Source organism: Neofelis nebulosa, chromosome 3, assembly GCF_028018385.1.
Source record: "Neofelis nebulosa isolate mNeoNeb1 chromosome 3, mNeoNeb1.pri, whole genome shotgun sequence".
In the NCBI taxonomy this organism is placed as follows: Eukaryota; Metazoa; Chordata; class Mammalia; order Carnivora; family Felidae; genus Neofelis; species Neofelis nebulosa.
The window spans coordinates 61,415,994-61,434,713 of record NC_080784.1 but is presented as its reverse complement, the minus strand read 5'-3'; the positions used below and the strand labels follow the sequence as shown (position 1 = coordinate 61,434,713).

The following is an 18,720-nucleotide window of genomic DNA, read 5'->3' as shown; positions in this document are numbered from 1 at the left end:
TAAAGTTCATAAGAAATTGACATTTTAAAATAGGTGTCACAAAATATGGCTGTCTTCCATACAATTAGTAGGTATATAAAACTTCATTTTATCTAGTTTGGCATCTCTAAATTATCTAAATATTTGTAGAAAAAAATACTCCTCAAGTGTTGGCTTCATATAGTCTCTGTTACTATTTTTAGATTATATACCCAAAACATCAAGCTTACCTTTCCTAGTTGGCTGACAAAGATTACGGAAAAGGCCTTTTACAAGAAAACTGACAAACACAAGATTAGAAGGCTCATGATAATGCAGATGTGATACAAGTCCAGCAAACCCCATCAGTTTACCTTCTTGATCTAAATAGCCCTAAAGAACAAAAATAATTTATTAGTTTGAGTCAACTCACCACAGACATGAATTAATAACGAACTGATTATCAGTTTAAAATAGTACTTAATGCCAATGTAAGAGAGATTGGTAATCATTACCTCGCCAAGTTTTGGTAATTATATCAAGTGTAAGAAATATTAGTCAATGGATAGGACCTTCTAAAGACTATAACTAATTTGGCATGATAAAAATTAAAGATAGTTCCATTCCTTTTCAAAAAAATAAAACAAACAAAAACAAAAACAAAAAAACAAAAACAAAGGGCAGCCATACCTGTTTCATAAGAAACTGCAAAGAAAACAAGAAGTAAAGTTTTAACATCTCCGTGACTCTGGGTTGTTTGAAGGACAACAATGAATGCTTTAGCACTGACAGCACCTTGAAAGAATAATTTACACCATGTTAGTTCTATGAAATTCATTTGTAAATAATAATATGGGTATATTGTAATTCAATTTTTTTTTCCTGTATATTAGGATGTTTTGACATCTTAAAAAAACTTCTCTGGCTGATGAGAGACTGCTCCTCCCAGTGCTGGCTAATTTCTAAACATAATAACAATTTGCCTAAAAGCATGCCTATCATAGGCAAACCAACCAATCCCAAGCATATACCCCTAACTACTTCCTTCAGTGACTCGCATCCACAGAGTCAAAATTTCTTGTATCCTAAATCATCCCAGGGCCAGGTACCAGGCCACAAGAGGCCACCTATACCGCCCACACAAAGCTCATTAGAATTATTCAAACCAGCCAATGCTAAACTGCTTATCCTGCCCTGTCTTGCTTTTCCTATAGAAACTCTAATAAAAGCAGGCACCCAAACCTTCCCGCTGCTCTTATCCTCTGCCTCCTGACCAGCCTGCTGTCTTTTGTACAGAGTCCTGCAGAGAGTGCCGTGGTTCCTGTCGTTAACACTTACAGTACTTTATTTTCCTGAGCTCCACCTCTGACTCCTCTTGTGGCTGCACCATCACACAAAAGAATACAAAACAACAGGATAGGTATTACCCAAGACTCAGTCACATTTCATATTGTTTGCTTTACCATCTTCTGGCATGGTACATCCTTCTTTTAACAACCAGAACGTATCAAACAGAATCATCAGAAATGAAACGTACTGCCAAATAATCTGACAATAAATGTGAATCCAGTTTAAGAGTTTACAGCTATTGGTTTGTTCTGCGAGAAAACAAGATATGCTGTGGCACGTCCTGCAGTACTGTTGCAAAAATAATGGAACTATCTTGATTAGAACCGAAGTAGTAAAAAGATTGCTTGGTTTCCAATATAAAACAGCATTGAGGTAGCAGTTCAGATATCTTTTATGTGCCCACTAAAATGTCTAGGAGGTTCCAACAAAAGGAAAACTTCCCAACATCACCAAAATTTAAGCCTGGCCACCATTAAGCCTGAGAGCTTATAAAACCTAGGAAGAATCTGCAATCATTTTAAGGCCAGTGGGTTCTGTGAAAAGAAGGGGGGGGAGGGGAACGTAGAGAGGAGAGAAAGAAGGGAGAAAGGAAGGGAGGTATAGTGGACGTCACCTTTACTCTAGGACGATTCTTTCTCAGGGTGCCAAAAATGCCCTTCCTGCTACCTCTTCTGTTGCTCTACATTTAGAATTAGATGGCAACAGCAAGAAAACAGCAGACGACTAAGAGGGTGAGCAATTCATGGTGGTTCACTGTAATCTTAGACATGTAGACACATAACTAAAGTCTGATTAGGACAGTAAGGACTCTGACAGCAATGCATAATGTAGTTTGTAGTGGTGAATGACATCCACGTGATCAATGTGGCAGCGAGACTGGCAGGAATAGATCAATAAACTTTCAGTCCAGAAGAGATACATAAGTTAAAAATCTACTAAATACTGACATTTGGGCCAAAAGCCATTCATCTAGCTTCAGATTTAAAAGGGTATTTGGGGGTGCGTGGGTGGGTGAGTCGGTTAAGCAGCCAACTCTTGATTTCAGTTCAGGTCATGATCTCACAGTGGTGAGATTGAGGCCCACATTGGGCTCCGTGCTGGGCATGGAGCCTGCTTAAGATTCTCTTCTCCCTCTTCTTCTGCCCCTCCCCTGCCAACACTCTAAATAAATAAATAAATAGATAGATAGATATTTGAATAGCAATTAGGTGGTGAGAGAGAAGCCAGAGTAAAATCATGTATTTTATTCCTTGGCAATCCATAAGATTTATTTCTTTTTTCTTTTCCTGAAATTTATTGTCAAATTGGTTTCCATACAATACCCAGTGCTCATCCCAACAGGTGCCCTCTTCAATGCCCATCACCCACTTTCCCCTCCCTCCCACCCCCCAATCAACCCTCAGTTTATTCTCAGTTTTTAAGAGTCTCTTATGGTTTGCCTCCCTCCCTAACTTTTTTTTCCCTTCCCTTCCCCCATGGTCTTCTGTTAAGTTTCTCAGGATCCACATAAGAGTGAAAACATATGGTATCTGTCTTTCTCTGTATGACTTATTTCACTTAGCATAACACTCTCCAGTTCCAACCACGTTGCTACAAAAGTCTATATTTCATTCCTTCTCATTGCCAAGTAGTATTCCATTGTACATATAACCACAATTTCCTTTATCCATTCATCAGTTGATGGACATTTAGGCTCTTTCCATAAGATTGAAACAAACATACCTGCATTCAAAAGTGACAAAAACCCACAATAGATCAACTCTTTATAAAAATTGATCATCTTTCTAAAATTATTGTCATGCTAACAATACTTATTAAATGTGTGCACAAGCTGAGGTGCCTGGATGGCTCAGGCAGTTAAGCCTCTGACTTTGGCTCAGGTCATGATGTCACAGCTCAGGGGTTCAAGCCCCATATCGGGCTCCGTGCTGACAGCTCAGAGCCTGGAGCCTGCTTCGGATTCTGTGTCTCCCTCTGTCTCTACCCCTCCCCTGCTCATGCTCTGTCTCTCAAAAATAAATAAGAATTATAAATAAATAAATAAATAAATAAATGTCTGCACAGAAATTAGGATAAACGTCTTTAGCCACAGGGTAAATGAGAAAATTTCAATGAGAAATATAGAGAAAACAAATAAAGAGAGAGAGAGAGAGAGAGAGAAAGAGAGGGAGAGATTTGATGCTATATGAAAAGAGATATATGCTATATATAAATGAATAAGGATCACAGTGGAGCAGACAGGAGATACATTTACAATTTAGAAGGGGTGATAACAGTAGTCTTCACCGAGAGCAATGTTAGAACAAAAACTTGAATAAGGTAAAGCAGGGAGACTATGCACGCAAAGTCATGGTCCTCAGACTGGATTGTGCCTGAAGTATCTATGGAGCAGTAGTGGGCTCGTGTGGGGGGGAAGAGAAGGGTGAGGTCAACAAGAAAATCAGGGACCAGGTTCTGTAGAACCATCAGGAAAACACTGGTTCTTACTCTTAAACAAAATCAAACAACAACAAAAAGGTACCATAAAGGAAAAGAAGGTTGACCTATAAAAATTGTTTTCTTCATGCAGCAACAAAATTTTTTGAAAAATTATTTGTCATCCTCGGATGTCCTAAGACAAGACCGCTACAAGACAAGGCACAACAACATAAAGTAAGTGGACAATTATAAACTGACATTTAAAAAAAATAATATTTTATTAAAATGTGAAAGAGTGACATAAGAAATAGTGAAGAATTTCAGGAGAACTAAAATTCCATAGCAGATTTAATATCCACATGTGTATTACTAAAGAGCAGAACTGAAACTCTGGAGAGCAGCATTATCAATGTGAAAGATAAATTTCACATGATTTATCATAATGAAGAAAAACATAGCATTAGAGAACCAAAAAAGGATTTTTGATTTAAAAATTAAACCTTTTCCTGAAAAAGTTGAACAAATTAAAACAGAAGCAAATATCAAAGATCTAATTTAAGAAACCTCTTTTGCATTCCAAAACTACTTGAGCATTGCACAATGCAAATACATTTAGCAATACTGAATTGCACACTTAAAAATGGTTAAGATGATACATTTTATGTTATTTGTATTTTACCACAATTTAAAAAATCTGAACATGAAGGGGAGCCTGGGTTGCTCAGTCAATTAAGCGTCCGACTCTTGTTTTCGGCTCAGGTCATGATTTTGGGGTTCGTGAGTTGGTGCCCCTCATTAGGCTCCATGCTGACAATGCAGAGCCTGCTGGGGATTCTGTCTCCCTCTCTCTCTCTGCCCATCCCCTGTTCGCTCTCTATCCTTCTTTCTCAAAATAAATAGATAAACATTAAAATTGTTTTTTAAACCTGAACATAAAGTTTCAAAGCTCTTAACATTTAATAACAAAAACATCACTTTAAAAACTGATTCGCAGAACAGAAAATCTTGAGGAAAAGAATTTGAAACATAAGGATTTTTTTAAATATTCATATAATTACATAGACAGAAAAAATCAAACTAACTACAAAAAAACAGGAATTAGCATGGCTCCACTAGGGGAGACGAAAAAAATCTACTCCTCTGTAACAGTAAATGCCAGAAGAAAAGAAGCTATCTTAGTTTGATGTGATGAGTAAAGAGAATATTCTAAGAATTTTATGTCCACATTTGAGCCTTTTATGTATAAAGATTAGATAGATCTTCTCAAATACGCCAAGGCAAAGAAAATAAACCAATTCAATAAACTTTCTAAAAAATATTTTTAAAAGGTTACTAAAAATGTGTTTTTCTTTCCTACACAGAAGTAACAATTAAGAATGCAGAAATGGGGAAGTTTTGGTCTAAAATGATATGTGCCTGCTTTGTAAGACCATCAACAACACAAGAGCCAACTCATCACAGAAGTCCTAAAAGAACCCTCACATTGACAAACACATTGACAAACACTGATTTCATTGGGCATATACAAAAACAGGGAAGAATGGGTGTCTTTAACAATGCATCTTCATAAGGATGAAAATCATATTGGTTTAATTATGAATTTTAAACCTCTCATTGTGGCACTGGACTTAAAATATTTACCTGAGCAAATAAACTTCAGGAAAAGTTTACAACCATATTCTGAAGTCCAATTAAATATATCAGTATTTGAAACCAAATGCATACCTATGCCAAAATACCAAAATGATAATATCACTCACTGTCTTTGGATGATAAAACCTTTTCCTTCTTTCAACCTTTTGCATTATCTAAATATTCCTTGATGACTTAGGGTTACTATTTTTTTACAAAAAAAAATTAACTTTTATTATGAAATGATAACAACGAATCCTGTTCCTTTTGAAAACCAGAATCTAACCCACATCTTTTAAAATCTATAGCCAGCACGCTTAGTACTGTAGGATAATGCTGATCACACATGAAAAAGGTAATCTTTAATTCCATATGTCCATCCAGCCATGAATTCTATAATTGATAGAGGAGACAAATAAAACTAATTATTATTCTCCCATTCCACTCCCAACCTTATACTATTTAAGACACTGCAAAACATAAAAAAAAACTGATGAAACAGAAGAGTTACTGCTACAGACTTCTAATCAAGAGCAAACCCAATCACAGCGCAGCTAGTAATGAAGACAATACCTCAGAAAATGTCAAGCACGGTACCTTTGCCTTAGCATCTTCTGGGTCATCTCCCTTGGAAGCCAGCAGCATGAGTCGCAGGACCAGGGTTATGCTGAGAGGAAACTGTCCTCTCAGTTCAGGAACATTGGATTTAATGAGTTTTCCTATTTTGGGCAATGGAATATCAAAGAAATATACATCTCCCATCAGGTCTTGACCTCGTCTTCCAGCACGTCCAGACATCTGGAAACAAAATTACAAAGTAAAACCTCCCCGAAAGATGGCAGAGTAGGAGGAGCACCCTGACCTTGTCTCATCTCTTAAACACAGCTAGATCAACATCAAATCATCTGAACACCTAGGAAATCAATCTGAGGATTAAGAGATCAATCTCCATAATTTGAGGGAGAGAACATGGCAGGTATGCAACGTGGAGAAGTGAACTGGGGGAGAGAAAAGCCGCCGTGCCCCAGAGAGGAGGGAGCCCTTTTCACAAACGAGAAAAAGAGGAGACAGGGAGCAGAGAGTATCAGGTTCACAAAAGAAAATCACTACCCGTGAAAAGTAGCCAGAGAGAAAGAATGGGAGGAAAAAGGAGTGAAAACATACACACAGGAGTGCACAAGAAAATTGTTCCCCAAAACCAGTGACAGGGAAAAAGGAGAGGGTTTCAATACCACCGTTTTTTTTTATAAACAGCAGAGTAAAGAGTCTGAAGTTCAGGAGGTTGGCACGTGCTGGTGCTCCAGCGAGGAAGCAGGGGGGAGCCCAGGGAGAAGGGAGAAGTGATTTCCTTATACGAAGTGCATTTGGTAGAGGTGATACAGCCTCTCCATGGGCAAAAGATCTGGTGGGCGCTACTGAGCTGCCTCATGGCCTGTATAGGAACAAAGACTCTGGCTGAGGGCAGCAAACCCCGGCATCAGCTGTGTGTTGTGATTTACCATAAACTTCAAGCTGCTGCTGCTGTGTGGTTATGCAACTGTTTTATGGGGTAAGCCGAGCCTGGCCATAGCACAGCGAGACCCTCTCTTACAGTATAAGCATAGGTTGAGCCCCAGAAGTCTCTGAAGTGTATGATTTTGAAACACAGCCACAGCTGAGACAAAACAGAGGAGAGCTATACCACCTGACAGGTGGACAGCTCAGACACAGACAGGGTGAAGGTAGGGATCTGACAGAAGCTGGAGACACAGGAGGAATGATTATTTATGTGTCTGGGAGGGTGTGAACTTCCCACTCCAGAGACTAGAGAATGGGGCAAAGCCATTTTCACAAATAGCCCACCAGCATTGGTTGACTTCAGTGAGCTAAACTGTGCCACTGGGTAGAGAATGGAGGTGTTACACCAAGCCCCACCCCCGCACCCTCCAGGCACATCTCCATTTAGGCAAATCCGCCTAAGAATTAGAGCAGCAGGCCCTTCCCCAAGAAGACCAATAATGATCCAATAAAAAGATGTACAGTATAAGAATGGATAAAAATAAAGAAGACCCATCTATATGCTGCCTACAGGAGACTCATTTTAGACTAAAGACACTGGCAGCTTGAAAGTGAGGGTATGGAGAACCATATATCAGGCTAATGAATGCCAAAATAAAGCTAGAGTAGCCATACTTATATCAGACAAACTAAATTTTAAAACAGACTGTAACAAGAGATGAAGAAGGGCATTATATCATAATTAAGGGGTCTATACACCAAGAAGATCTAACAATTGTAAATTTTGTGCTCCCAACGTGAAAGTACCCAAATATACCAATCAATTAATCACAAACATAAAGAAACACACTGACAATAATATGATAACAGTAGGGAACTTTAACACCCCACTTATAGCAATAGACAGATTACCTAGGCAGAAGATCAACAAGGAAACAATGGCTTTGGATGATTCACTGAACCAGATGCGTTTAACAGATATATTCAGAACATTCCACCCTAAAACAGAATACAAATTCTTTTCGAGTGCACATGGAACATTCTCCAGAATAGATCACATACTAGGTCACAAATCAGCCTCAACAAGTACAAAAAAACTGAGATCATACCATGCATATTTTCAGACCACAATGCTTTGAAACTGGAAGTCAACCACAAGAAAAAATTTGGGAAGACCACAAATACATGGAGATTAAAGAACATCCAACTAAACAATGAATGGGTTAACCAGAAAATTAAAGAGGAAATTATAAAGTACATGGAAGCAAATGAAAATAAAACCATGACAGTCTAAAAACTTTGGGATACAGCAAAGGCATTCCTGTGAGGGAAGTATACTGCAATATGGGTCTACCACAAGAAGTAAGAAGGTCTCAAACACACAACCTAAACTTACATCTAACGCAGCTAGAAAAGGAACAGCAAATAAAGCAATAAAGCATAAAGTTAGCAGAAGAATGGAAATAATAAAGACTAGAGCAAAAATAAATGATATGGAAACAAACAAAAAGAACACCCAGTAGAACAGACCAATGAAACTAAGAGCTAATTCTTCAAGAGAATTAGTAAAACTGACAAGCCCCTAGCTAGACTTATCAGAAAGAAGAGAGAAAGGACCCAAATAAATAAAATCACAAATGAAAGGTGAGAGATCACAATCAACACCACAGAAATACAAACAATGATAAGAGAATACTATGAAAAAATTATATGCCAACAAACTGGGCAATCTAGAAGAAATGGATAAATTCCTAGAAACATACAAACTACAAAATCTGAAACAGAAAGAAATAGAACAGACCCATAACTGCAAAGAAATTGAAATAGCAATCAAAAAATCCAAACAAAAGTCTAGGGCCAGATGGCTTCCCTGGGGAATTCTACCAGCAGACATTTAAAGCAGAGTTAATGGGGCGCCTGGGTCGCTCAGTCGGTTAAGCGTCCGACTTCAGCTCAGGTCACGATCTCGCAGTCGTGAGTTCGAGCCCTGCATCGGGCTCTGGGCTGATGGCTCAGAGCCTGGAGCCTGCTTCCGATTCTGTGTCTCCCTCTCTCTCTGCCCCTCCCCCATTCATGCTCTGTCTCTCTCTGTCTCAAAAATAAATAAACGTTAAAAAAAAAATTAAAGCAGAGTTAATACCTATTTTTCTCAAACTGTTCCAAAAAATTGAAATGGAAGGAAAACTTCCACACTCATTCTATGAGGCCAGTATTAACTCGATTCCAAAAACCAGACAAAAACCCCACTGAAAAGGAGAATTATAAGCCAATATCCCTGGTGAAAATGGATGCAGAAATTCTCAGCAAGATGCTAGCAAATCAAATCCAACAGGACACAAAAAGAATTATTCACCACGGTCAAGTGGGATTTATTTCTGGGCTGCAGGGGTGGCTCAATATTTGCAAATCAATCAATATGATACACCACATTAATAAAAGAAAGGATAAGAACCATATGATCCTTTCAATAGATGTAGAAAAAACATTTGACAAAATACTGCATCCATTCTTTTTTTTCTTTTTTTACAGCATCCATTCTTGATAAATAACTTAACAAAGTAGGTATAGATGTAACATATATCAACATCACAAAGGACATAAATGAAAGACCCATGCGTAATATCCTCAATGGGGAAAAACTGAGAGCCTTTCTCCTATAGTCAGGAACAAGACAAGGATGTCCACTCTCACCATTACAATTTAACATAGTACCGGAAGTCTTAGCCTCAGCAATCAGACAACAAAAAGAAATAAAAGGCATCCAAATTGGCAGGGAAAAAGTCAAATTTTCACTATTTGCAGATGACATGATACTCTATGTAGAAAGCTGAAAGTCTCCACCAAAAAAATTGCTATAACTAATACATGAATTCAGCAAAGTCACAGGATATAAAACCAACATACAGAATTATTTTGCATTTCAATACACCAATAACAAAGCAACAGAAAAATAAATCAAGGAATTTATCGCATTTGCAATTACACCAAAAACAATGAGATACCTAGGAATAAACCCAACCAAAGAGGTAAAAGATCTATACTCTGAAAACTATACAACACTTATGAAAGACATTGAAGAGGATATAAAGAAATGGGAAAGCATTCCATGCTTATGGACTGGAAAAACATTGTTAAAATGTTTTTATGCAGTCTACATATTTAATCCAATCCCCATGAAAATATTGCCAGCATTTTTCACAGAGCTAGAACAATCCTAAAATTTTTATGGAACCACAAATGACCCTGAATAGCCAAAGCAATCCTGAAAAAGAAAACCAAAACTGAAGGCATCACAAATCTGGATTTTAAGCTATCTTATAAAGCTGTAGTCATTAAGACAATATGATCATTAACTCCATTTTACAATGTAGAAATAAGGACATGGGGAGTAGAAGAGACTTGTCTATAGTTAAACACCAGAAAGTGAAAGGTCCTGAATTCACACCCTGGTAATTTGATTCCCAAGTTCAATTTCTGAAATATTATAACACCCTTGCTCCAGAACCCTAACTCTGTGATTCCCAAAGGTGATGTGGGAGAGGAGAGCTCATGCAGACACAGGAGCAGGAGAAGAAATCAGGAGAAGGGGGGTAGAGGTTGGTAAAGTGGTGGGAAATAACAGGGGTGTTATATTGGGTAGGAACAAAGTCTATAAGGGAATAGAAAGTAAGTGCTTAGAGGGGAAAAACTTGAATATTGGCTAATATATCGAAATTTGATGCCACTGGCAGAAAGAATCATCAAATGTTCCTGAGTATGGAAGCCTATAAAGACAAACTATACTGTTAGCGGGGCATAGGAGAGTAAGGAGAATCGAAAATCTAGAGAACTGTTTTAATAATACAAAGCCAAGTGCCTGGGTGGCTCAGTCAGTTAAACATCTGACTCTTGATTTCAGCTCAGTTCGTGATCTCATGGTTTGTGATATTGAGCCCTGCGTCACTCTGTGGAGCCCTGTGTCAGGCTCTGCACTATAGCGAGGAGCCTGCTTGGGATTCTCTCTCCCCTCTTTTTCTGTCCCTTCCCCACTCTTTCTCTCTCTCTCAAAATAACTAAATAAATATTAAAAAAATAATAATACAAGGCCAAGAATATATGATGAGAGATAGTGAAAGCAGAAATTGCAAGGCAAAAATCAAATACCACTACATGTAGGTGAAAGCAGAAATTGCAAGGCAAAAATCAAATACCACTACATGTAGGAGAATAATGAAATGGGCTTGGTAAAAGATTGTGTATTGGGAGCAAAAAAGAGAGAAGTGTTAGCTCCAGAGGCAAAATCATATGCACAGGAAATGAATGAGTAAATGTTTATCCGGCACCTTTGATGTGTACCTTTTGTAGAAATTACTTCATTTAATTTTTACAAATGCTATGGGATAATAATTATTACCCCTATTTTGGAGATAGGAAAAAAGGATCAGGCGGGTCAGATATCTCACCTAAGGTCACATATCTGGTTAGTGATGGCCACACCATTCCTAGCTCACATGCTTTCCCCTATACCACAGCTAAAAATGACAGTCAGGCATGAATGAATGTCAAGGTGTGCTAGCACACAAATTGCAATATGTTTGTAAACTAACAGCTCACATTTTTTACTATTTTATGGTCCTATTTTCATGATGCAATAGTGAGTGTATGCATATTGAAATACCTGTCTGTAATTTAAAGCATCCAGGTAGACTGAGTTTTGAGCAAAAACCACAGATTTACAAGGCATGTTGATGCCTAAAGCAAGTGTCCCAGTAGCTGTCACCACCTAGAGAGAGAAAAAAAAATTACGTTGTAAAATAGCATTTCACTAGAATGCCATATAGTTACTGAAAGTCTTCGAAGTTCAGCTGAACCACAGTTGGAAAATGGTATTTTCCCAAGTGAACCAAGTGGCTAGAGATACTAGCCACGTTGGTAATCTTGTTATTTCACAAACACATCCAGTACATTCTCAGCCCAGGACCATACCAGTCACTGCTCTGCACGTAATATTCTTCTCCCAAATATTCACCTGGCTTGTTCAGTTCTATGCTCAAATGTCAAAGAGAAATTTCTGGTCTACCACACCCAAAATAACCACCCACACTATCCTACATTATTTCTCCTCATAGCATTAATGACTACTAGTATAATAGTAATAGTATTTGTTTATTTCTCCTATACCAGACTCCAAGCCCTATTCACCATTGTATCTCCACACTGAGAAGAATAAATGACAGGTGTTCAGTAACTATTTCTTAATAAGAACTAAAAAGGGAATTTCCTTATGACACAGTAATAATACTTTTATAAACCCACTTCTGGACAATTGCCTACTTCATCCACTATAACTTATTCGTGAAGTTTATTTCTTTGGAAAGAACATATTTTATCATAATACTAAAACAAAGTTTCATTTTTCCCTCTGAATTGCCTTGATAACTGACCAAACAAAGGGGTAGGATAAACTTTAAAGTTTCTTAAATGATCAACTTTTGCTCATTTTCTCATATAATGTTGGGTATTTTAAATGGCTTCTTTTTCTCTTTACATTGACTGTCATATATGCTACGGTTTATTTTTAATATTTGAGTATTTGGAATAATTTTCTCTATTTATTCTGTAACTGAATATATCTGTGACAATGAAAAACACATTTATTAAGAATTTTTCTAAAGTTCTTCAATTAAAAAAAGTGGGCAGAGTAAAAACATTAAATTTATGCTGTAACTAGGAAAAAACACCTTTTTAAAAATGTGTTCTTTATAACAAAGCTATCACTATTTCCATAGTGTCTTTTCTACAGTGATCCAATTATTCATTTATTAAAATAATAGTAATTAAGACACTACCACTTAACATATAGTATTTTAGACACAAGACATACTGATCAAAATAAGTGTGCCTATTTTCCTGAATTTATAATCCTGGAGAAAATTTTGTGTCCAGTTATTGGCTTTTAAAGCAAATAAATAGCTTATTATTAGTTAAGAGAGAAATTAAGCAAAGTTGTTAATGACCTAGTTTTATTTTTATCCAGATTAAAAAAATTACCCTTTAATTTTTCTCAACATCTAGTTCAAGATTAAAAGATACTCCTTACAGGAGTACTCTCTCACTCTCTCCTCTCAACCCTCCTCCTCTTGCTCTGTCTCCCTCCCTCTCTCTCACTCTGTGTCTCTGTATCTCTGTGTCTCTTTCTCTCTCACACACACACAAATGTAATATCCATCATACAAAAATTTTAATATGGATAATTTTTAAAACTCACAGGCTATTTTTAAATATTACTCAAGATGTAAACAAAGAAATTATATAAATCCTCCTTGTGGATTTATCCAGATTATCCCCATGCACCCTCATGGAACATACTAAGTAAAACATAATAAGGGTTGGTTTTCAAGCTATTTTTTTTTCAACGTTTTTTATTTATTTTTGGGACAGAGAGAGACAGAGCATGAACGGGGGAGGGGCAGAGAGAGAGGGAGACACAGAATCGGAAACAGGCTCCAGGCTCCGAGCCATCAGCCCAGAGCCTGACGCGGGGCTCGAACTCACGGACCGTGAGATCGTGACCTGGCTGAAGTCGGACGCTTAACCGACTGCGCCACCCAGGCGCCCCAGTTTTCAAGCTATTTAAAGTAATCTTCCTCTTGTCCATTATTAGTGATAGGAGAGAGAGCATTTAGGAGTGACTCATTTAGGAATGATTCATTGCCAAGGTATGCAATGGGGCACTGAGGAAGCAATGCATTCTTGCTCTTATTTCAGCTATTAAATTGCAGAAAGATTTGGTCAAAATCCTATCATAAGCGTCCTCCAAACCCAGGAAAGAATGTCTGTAGCCAAAATTATATGAACAGCTGACAAAATTCCCTAGATATTATAAATGAAACAGAAAGGGGTTGTTCCAAGATCATAATAGGTATGCTTCATTACAGAAATATTTAGAAAAGTATCTGTTTAGAGAATATTTTAATCTCTTGAAAAAGAGAAAAGCTAACTGATAAACTTCAAACCCCCTCCCTCAATTAAATGAGATGGAAGAATATGCAGCGACATTATGGGCTATTTAAAAAAAGATATTAGATGAGAAAAAAGTGGTCCATTTTTCATGGACACTCACTTTCCTACACACATAGCTTCACTTTTTGGAATGAAAACATTTACCTACCCTAATAAATCCTTTCCGAAAAAGAATCTCAACTAACTGTTTTTCTTTGAAGTTTAAAGAGCTGTGATGATATCCAATACCCCTTCTTGCCAAAGCCTTCAGTTCTTCACCTTTTCTTGTGAATTTTACTCGATCAAACACCATCTGCAAAGTCTGAAAGAAGCAAGAGTGTTAGGGATTTTGATCATTTCTTATCTAAGTTTAATTTAAATGAAAATAAAATAGTTAAATGAAAATAACAGTCATACTATGCAGTCGTTTGACTAAACGAAGCAAGTGCTTGAAATGGACTCTACGTGAGTACAAACAACATTTTATGGCAGCAGCAGTAACTATAGGAAATATTCCAAACTCTTGAACAGACTGTCTCTCACTTTCTCACCCCACTACACAGGTGAAAAGTCCTGACAACACAGTAGATAAAACACCCAGAGGAAGTGTGAGTGCATGACCTGAGGGAGCCTTACAAGCTCTCTCCAGGGAGAAAGAGAAACTTCTCCAGAATGGCCGGGCAGGTTCCTCACCCCATATGGTGGGGGAGTGCTTACTTCTCACTGCAAATCCATCACAAATGGCCTTTAAAATGTCAACTCCCTAAGAAGGAAATCCACTTGTGTAGAGTTTATATGTACAAAGATAAATACTGCTTATGAGAGGGAGAAAAAGAAAAACAAAAAACAAAAAAACAAAAACAACCTAAATGTCCAAAAGCCAAAGACACTTCAGTTGTATAGTCATCCATGCAATGGAATATTGAGAAGGAATTCAAATGATGATGTAAATTCATGGTTATTAAAAAAAGAGAGAGACCGTGAAGTTTACAAAAAAAAAAAAAAAGAAAGAAAAAAAAAAGGTATATAATAGAACTGTGTGTGTAGGCGCCTGGGTGGCTCAGCCAGTTAAGCATCCACAACTCTTGGTTTTGGCTCAGGTCACGATCTCATGGTTTCATGGGTACAAGCCCCACGTCGGGCTCTGCACTGACAGCGTGCAGCCTGCTTGGGATTCTCTCTCTCCCCCTCTCACTGCTCCTCCCCACTCACCCTGTCTCTGTCTCTCTCAAAATAAATAAACTTTAAAAGAAAAAAAAAGACCTGTGTGTGTGTGTGTGTGTGTGTGTGTGTGTGTAGTCACAAATGAAAGGTTCATCCAGAAGATAAGTGATTACCTCTGATTGATGGCATTGCTTTTATTGTTATACTAATTTGTATTTTCAAATTCATCTACCTTAAGCATGAATTATTTGCATTAAAAAAGGGTTTTTTTGTTAATATATATTTTTATTTATTATTTTTTTATTTTTATTTTATTTTTTTAATATGTGAAATTTATTGTCAAATTGGTTTCCATACAACACCCAGTGCTCATCCCAAAAGATGCCCTCTTCAATGCCCATCACCTACCCTCCCCTCCCTCCCACCCCCCATCAACCCTCAGTTTGTTCTCAGTTTTTTCAACGTTTTTTTTTTTTTTTTTTTTTTTTTTTTTTTTTATTTATTTTTGGGACAGAGAGAGACAGAGCATGAACGGGGGAGGGGCAGAGAGAGAGGGAGACACAGAATCGGAAACAGGCTCCAGGCTCCGAGCCATCAGCCCAGAGCCCGACGCGGGGCTCGAACTCACGGACCGCGAGATCGTGACCTGGCTGAAGTCGGACGCTTAACCGACTGCGCCACCCAGGCGCCCCGTTTGTTCTCAGTTTTTAAGAGTCTCTTATGCTTTGGCTCTCTCCCACTCTAACCTCTTTTTTATTTCTTCCTTCCCCTCCCCCATGGGTTTCTGTTAAGTTTCTCAGGATCCACATAAGAGTGAAACCATATGGTATCTGTCTTTCTCTGTATGGCTTATTTGACTTAGCATCACACTCTCCAGTTCCATCCACGTTGCTACAAAAGGCCATATTTCATTTTTTCTCATTGCCACGTAATATTCCATTGTGTATATAAACCACAATTTCTTTATCCATTCATCAGTGGATGGACATTTAGGCTCTTCCATAATTGGGCTATTGTTGAGAGTGCTGCTATAAACATTGGGGTGCAAGTGCCCCTATGCACCAGCACTCCTGTATCCCTTGGGTCAATTCCCAGCAGTAGCACTTGTACCCCAATGTTTATAAAAAAAGTTTTAATGAAAAAATTGACATACCACTTTTAGATATAACAATGTCTTTTTAGTGGTATGTTTTAACTACAATATACAAAGCTTCTGATTTTGACAAATTCTGTGTACATTATTTAAAGAGCATTGAACCATATGTACCCAAATATTCAAATGAAGCATGTGGGATTGAAGTCTAGAATTCAGGCTGCAAAAACCCTTTTTGTGAAAGAAAAAATAATAAAAGGGCAGATTGTTAACAAACAAGAAATAATCTATAAATCCTGATCTTATCCTTTTTAGACATGCTCTGCAAAGCCCTCAAGAGTTATGTGTAACTGGAAGTCCACACACAGAGATTTCTATTCTCGTAGAGATTGCATTTAGTTATTGCATTCACTACTGTCTATAACTGAGAAATAACAGCTGATGAGCGAAATCATTTCCTGGAGGAGCATTTCATTCTAAGAGCTGACCTCTGTGTCTATTGCTTTTTGGTTAGCATAGGTACACTCCTGAGGGATTTCCAGGTTCTTCTCTAAAGTCCTGAGTAGATTAGTATGTTCAGCTTCATGTATTAGTCTTTGATCCATTTTTCTGGGATTTTTCTGGCTTTTCTCATCTCTGTGAATAAAAATAAATTTTAAGCAATGAATAGTCAGATTTGCTTACCATAGTGAGCCCATGACTTCCCAGACCCCCTCATCACCCAGACAGTCACTCCTATATACATCTGTACTATTTTGACTCAAACTTCCTCCTCTAATGCACTTCCTCATTAGCTTCTGGGCCTTGTGATCCCATAGCAAAATAATTTCCCTGTACACCCATATTTTCCCTGAATGTTCCCTTACCTTCTTGCTACAAGTAGCCTTCTTACCACATCCAGTTCTCCCCAGAGGACTTTGATTCCTCTTGCTAAATTGGTGATCATTTTCTCTTTCTCATCTTTCATTACTCTAGGCTTGGAGGTAACGTGGGCATACCCCTTGCTCCACATTGCCAATTTCAGGCCATTCTCCTTTCCTTCTTGTAGTAGAGGCTACAAGCTCTCTGAGTTTGGTTGGTAAGGAAGGGCTCTCAGTTACACTGTTCCCTGGAGAATTGTTCTCAACTGACAAGAGCTTCCTGGACAAGAGCTTACAACCTCTCCTCAGAGTGAGGAAGTTGCCCATAGCCAGTAATTGACTGACATGAAGTACAAAAATCAGCCACCTTGACCCAAGTTGGGCAATTTTGTGATGCTCTCAGACCTCCCTATTGGATCAGGCTCAGGCAATGTTGCAGCAAGACCCATATCTATGCATATTTTCTTCACTTTCCCTTTTTATGCTTCCTTCACTTTCTTACAGGGCCCTCATGAGCTCAACCTTTCAATAAATCACTTACACCGATACCCTCCTTTCAGGGTACGCTACTAGGGAATCTTGCCTAAGATATGGTCGCATAAACCTTTGCCATGTCATCAGACTGTATTATCCATTACCTCTCAATGCAACAGCCTTTTACAGATACCCAGATCACTTACCCTTTCTTTGATTTTTTTTTTCAGTTTTCCCCTTAACTGTGAATATAAGACAACTCCAAATATGAGAAGATGAGCTCATGTGTAACCCATCACTAGGAGGTCTCACCTCCAGCTAACATAACCCTTAACTCAAGAATATAACTATGGAAAGGCCTGGCCCTAATGTTTGCAGAGCATGAGGCAGAGTACTAGTGAAGGCCCACATATTGTGGTTTAACTATTTATAAGTTTTAAATCAAGGTAACAAACTATCAAATAAAATATATTCTCTTCTTCTACTTTGACAAATATAACTCCATAACAATGTAGAATTTAAAAGGGTGAGAATGAGCTCCAGGTGGCCAAGTCCCCTAAGATCCACTGACACCTAATATTATTGGAATAGATACAAAGAGAGGAGGACCAGAGTAGTACTCTCCAAAACACAAGGACCAAGGCAGAGGCCCCCTCTCACTCTCCGTATAAATGATGGTGCTGAACAAAGTGTTAAAACATTCTTTGTATTTTTATAGTGTGAATTGTTGGTCACTAATCCAATTTGAAATGATGTCTCCTAGTGCCCTGAAGAAAAGTTGCCTAAAGATCAGTACCAAAAAGGCTTATACTTCCTACACTGTCTCTGGGCTCTTCACCTTCCATTACTTCCAAGGAAATAATACAACAGGCAGAAAGAATAGAGGCAGAGGGTTCAGCAGCGAATTATAGCTTGCCCTAGAATTTGAGAACTCTGAATCAGAGAAGCTCTAAAATCTGTGTCAGCTTTGAAGAAGTATCTGCGTTTGATTGCTCAGACTTATTTAAAAATATTTATGAAATGACTATTACCTGTCAACCAACATGCTGAGCACTAGAGATAAAAAGAGGGAAATACTAATAATGTAGGAAAAAGAAAGACAAGTGAAAATAACAGCAATACACTATAATTGATCTACTAATTATTAAAAGTGTAGCAAGAACACAGAAAAAAAGAGTACTAAATTCAACTGGAGAATTAGGGAAAGATTCAGAGAAGAGATAGCAAAATTATGAGTGTAAGCTTTGGGGGCAATCACAAAGGAGTGCAATTAGGCAGATGGGTCAGATCATG

General features: G+C 37.9%; 1 protein-coding gene across 6 annotated transcripts in view; it reads right to left on the bottom strand.

Moving 5' to 3' along the window:
* DDX60 (DExD/H-box helicase 60) overlaps positions 1-18,720 on the bottom strand; it is a 108,856-nt gene that overhangs the window by 27,257 nt on the left and 62,879 nt on the right. For all 6 annotated transcript variants that reach the window (XR_009259207.1, XM_058720944.1, XM_058720941.1 and 3 more), the window contains 6 exons: positions 16,582-16,729; positions 14,006-14,158; positions 11,513-11,617; positions 5,956-6,156; positions 649-753; positions 210-351 (listed from right to left, as the gene is read on the bottom strand). Coding sequence is in view for 5 of the 6 variants with exons in the window: in XM_058720944.1 (XP_058576927.1) it covers positions 210-351; positions 649-753; positions 5,956-6,156; positions 11,513-11,617; positions 14,006-14,158; positions 16,582-16,729 (854 nt within the window). In the remaining variant the exon portion in view is untranslated. The remainder of the gene's footprint in view (positions 1-209; positions 352-648; positions 754-5,955; positions 6,157-11,512; positions 11,618-14,005; positions 14,159-16,581; positions 16,730-18,720) is intronic.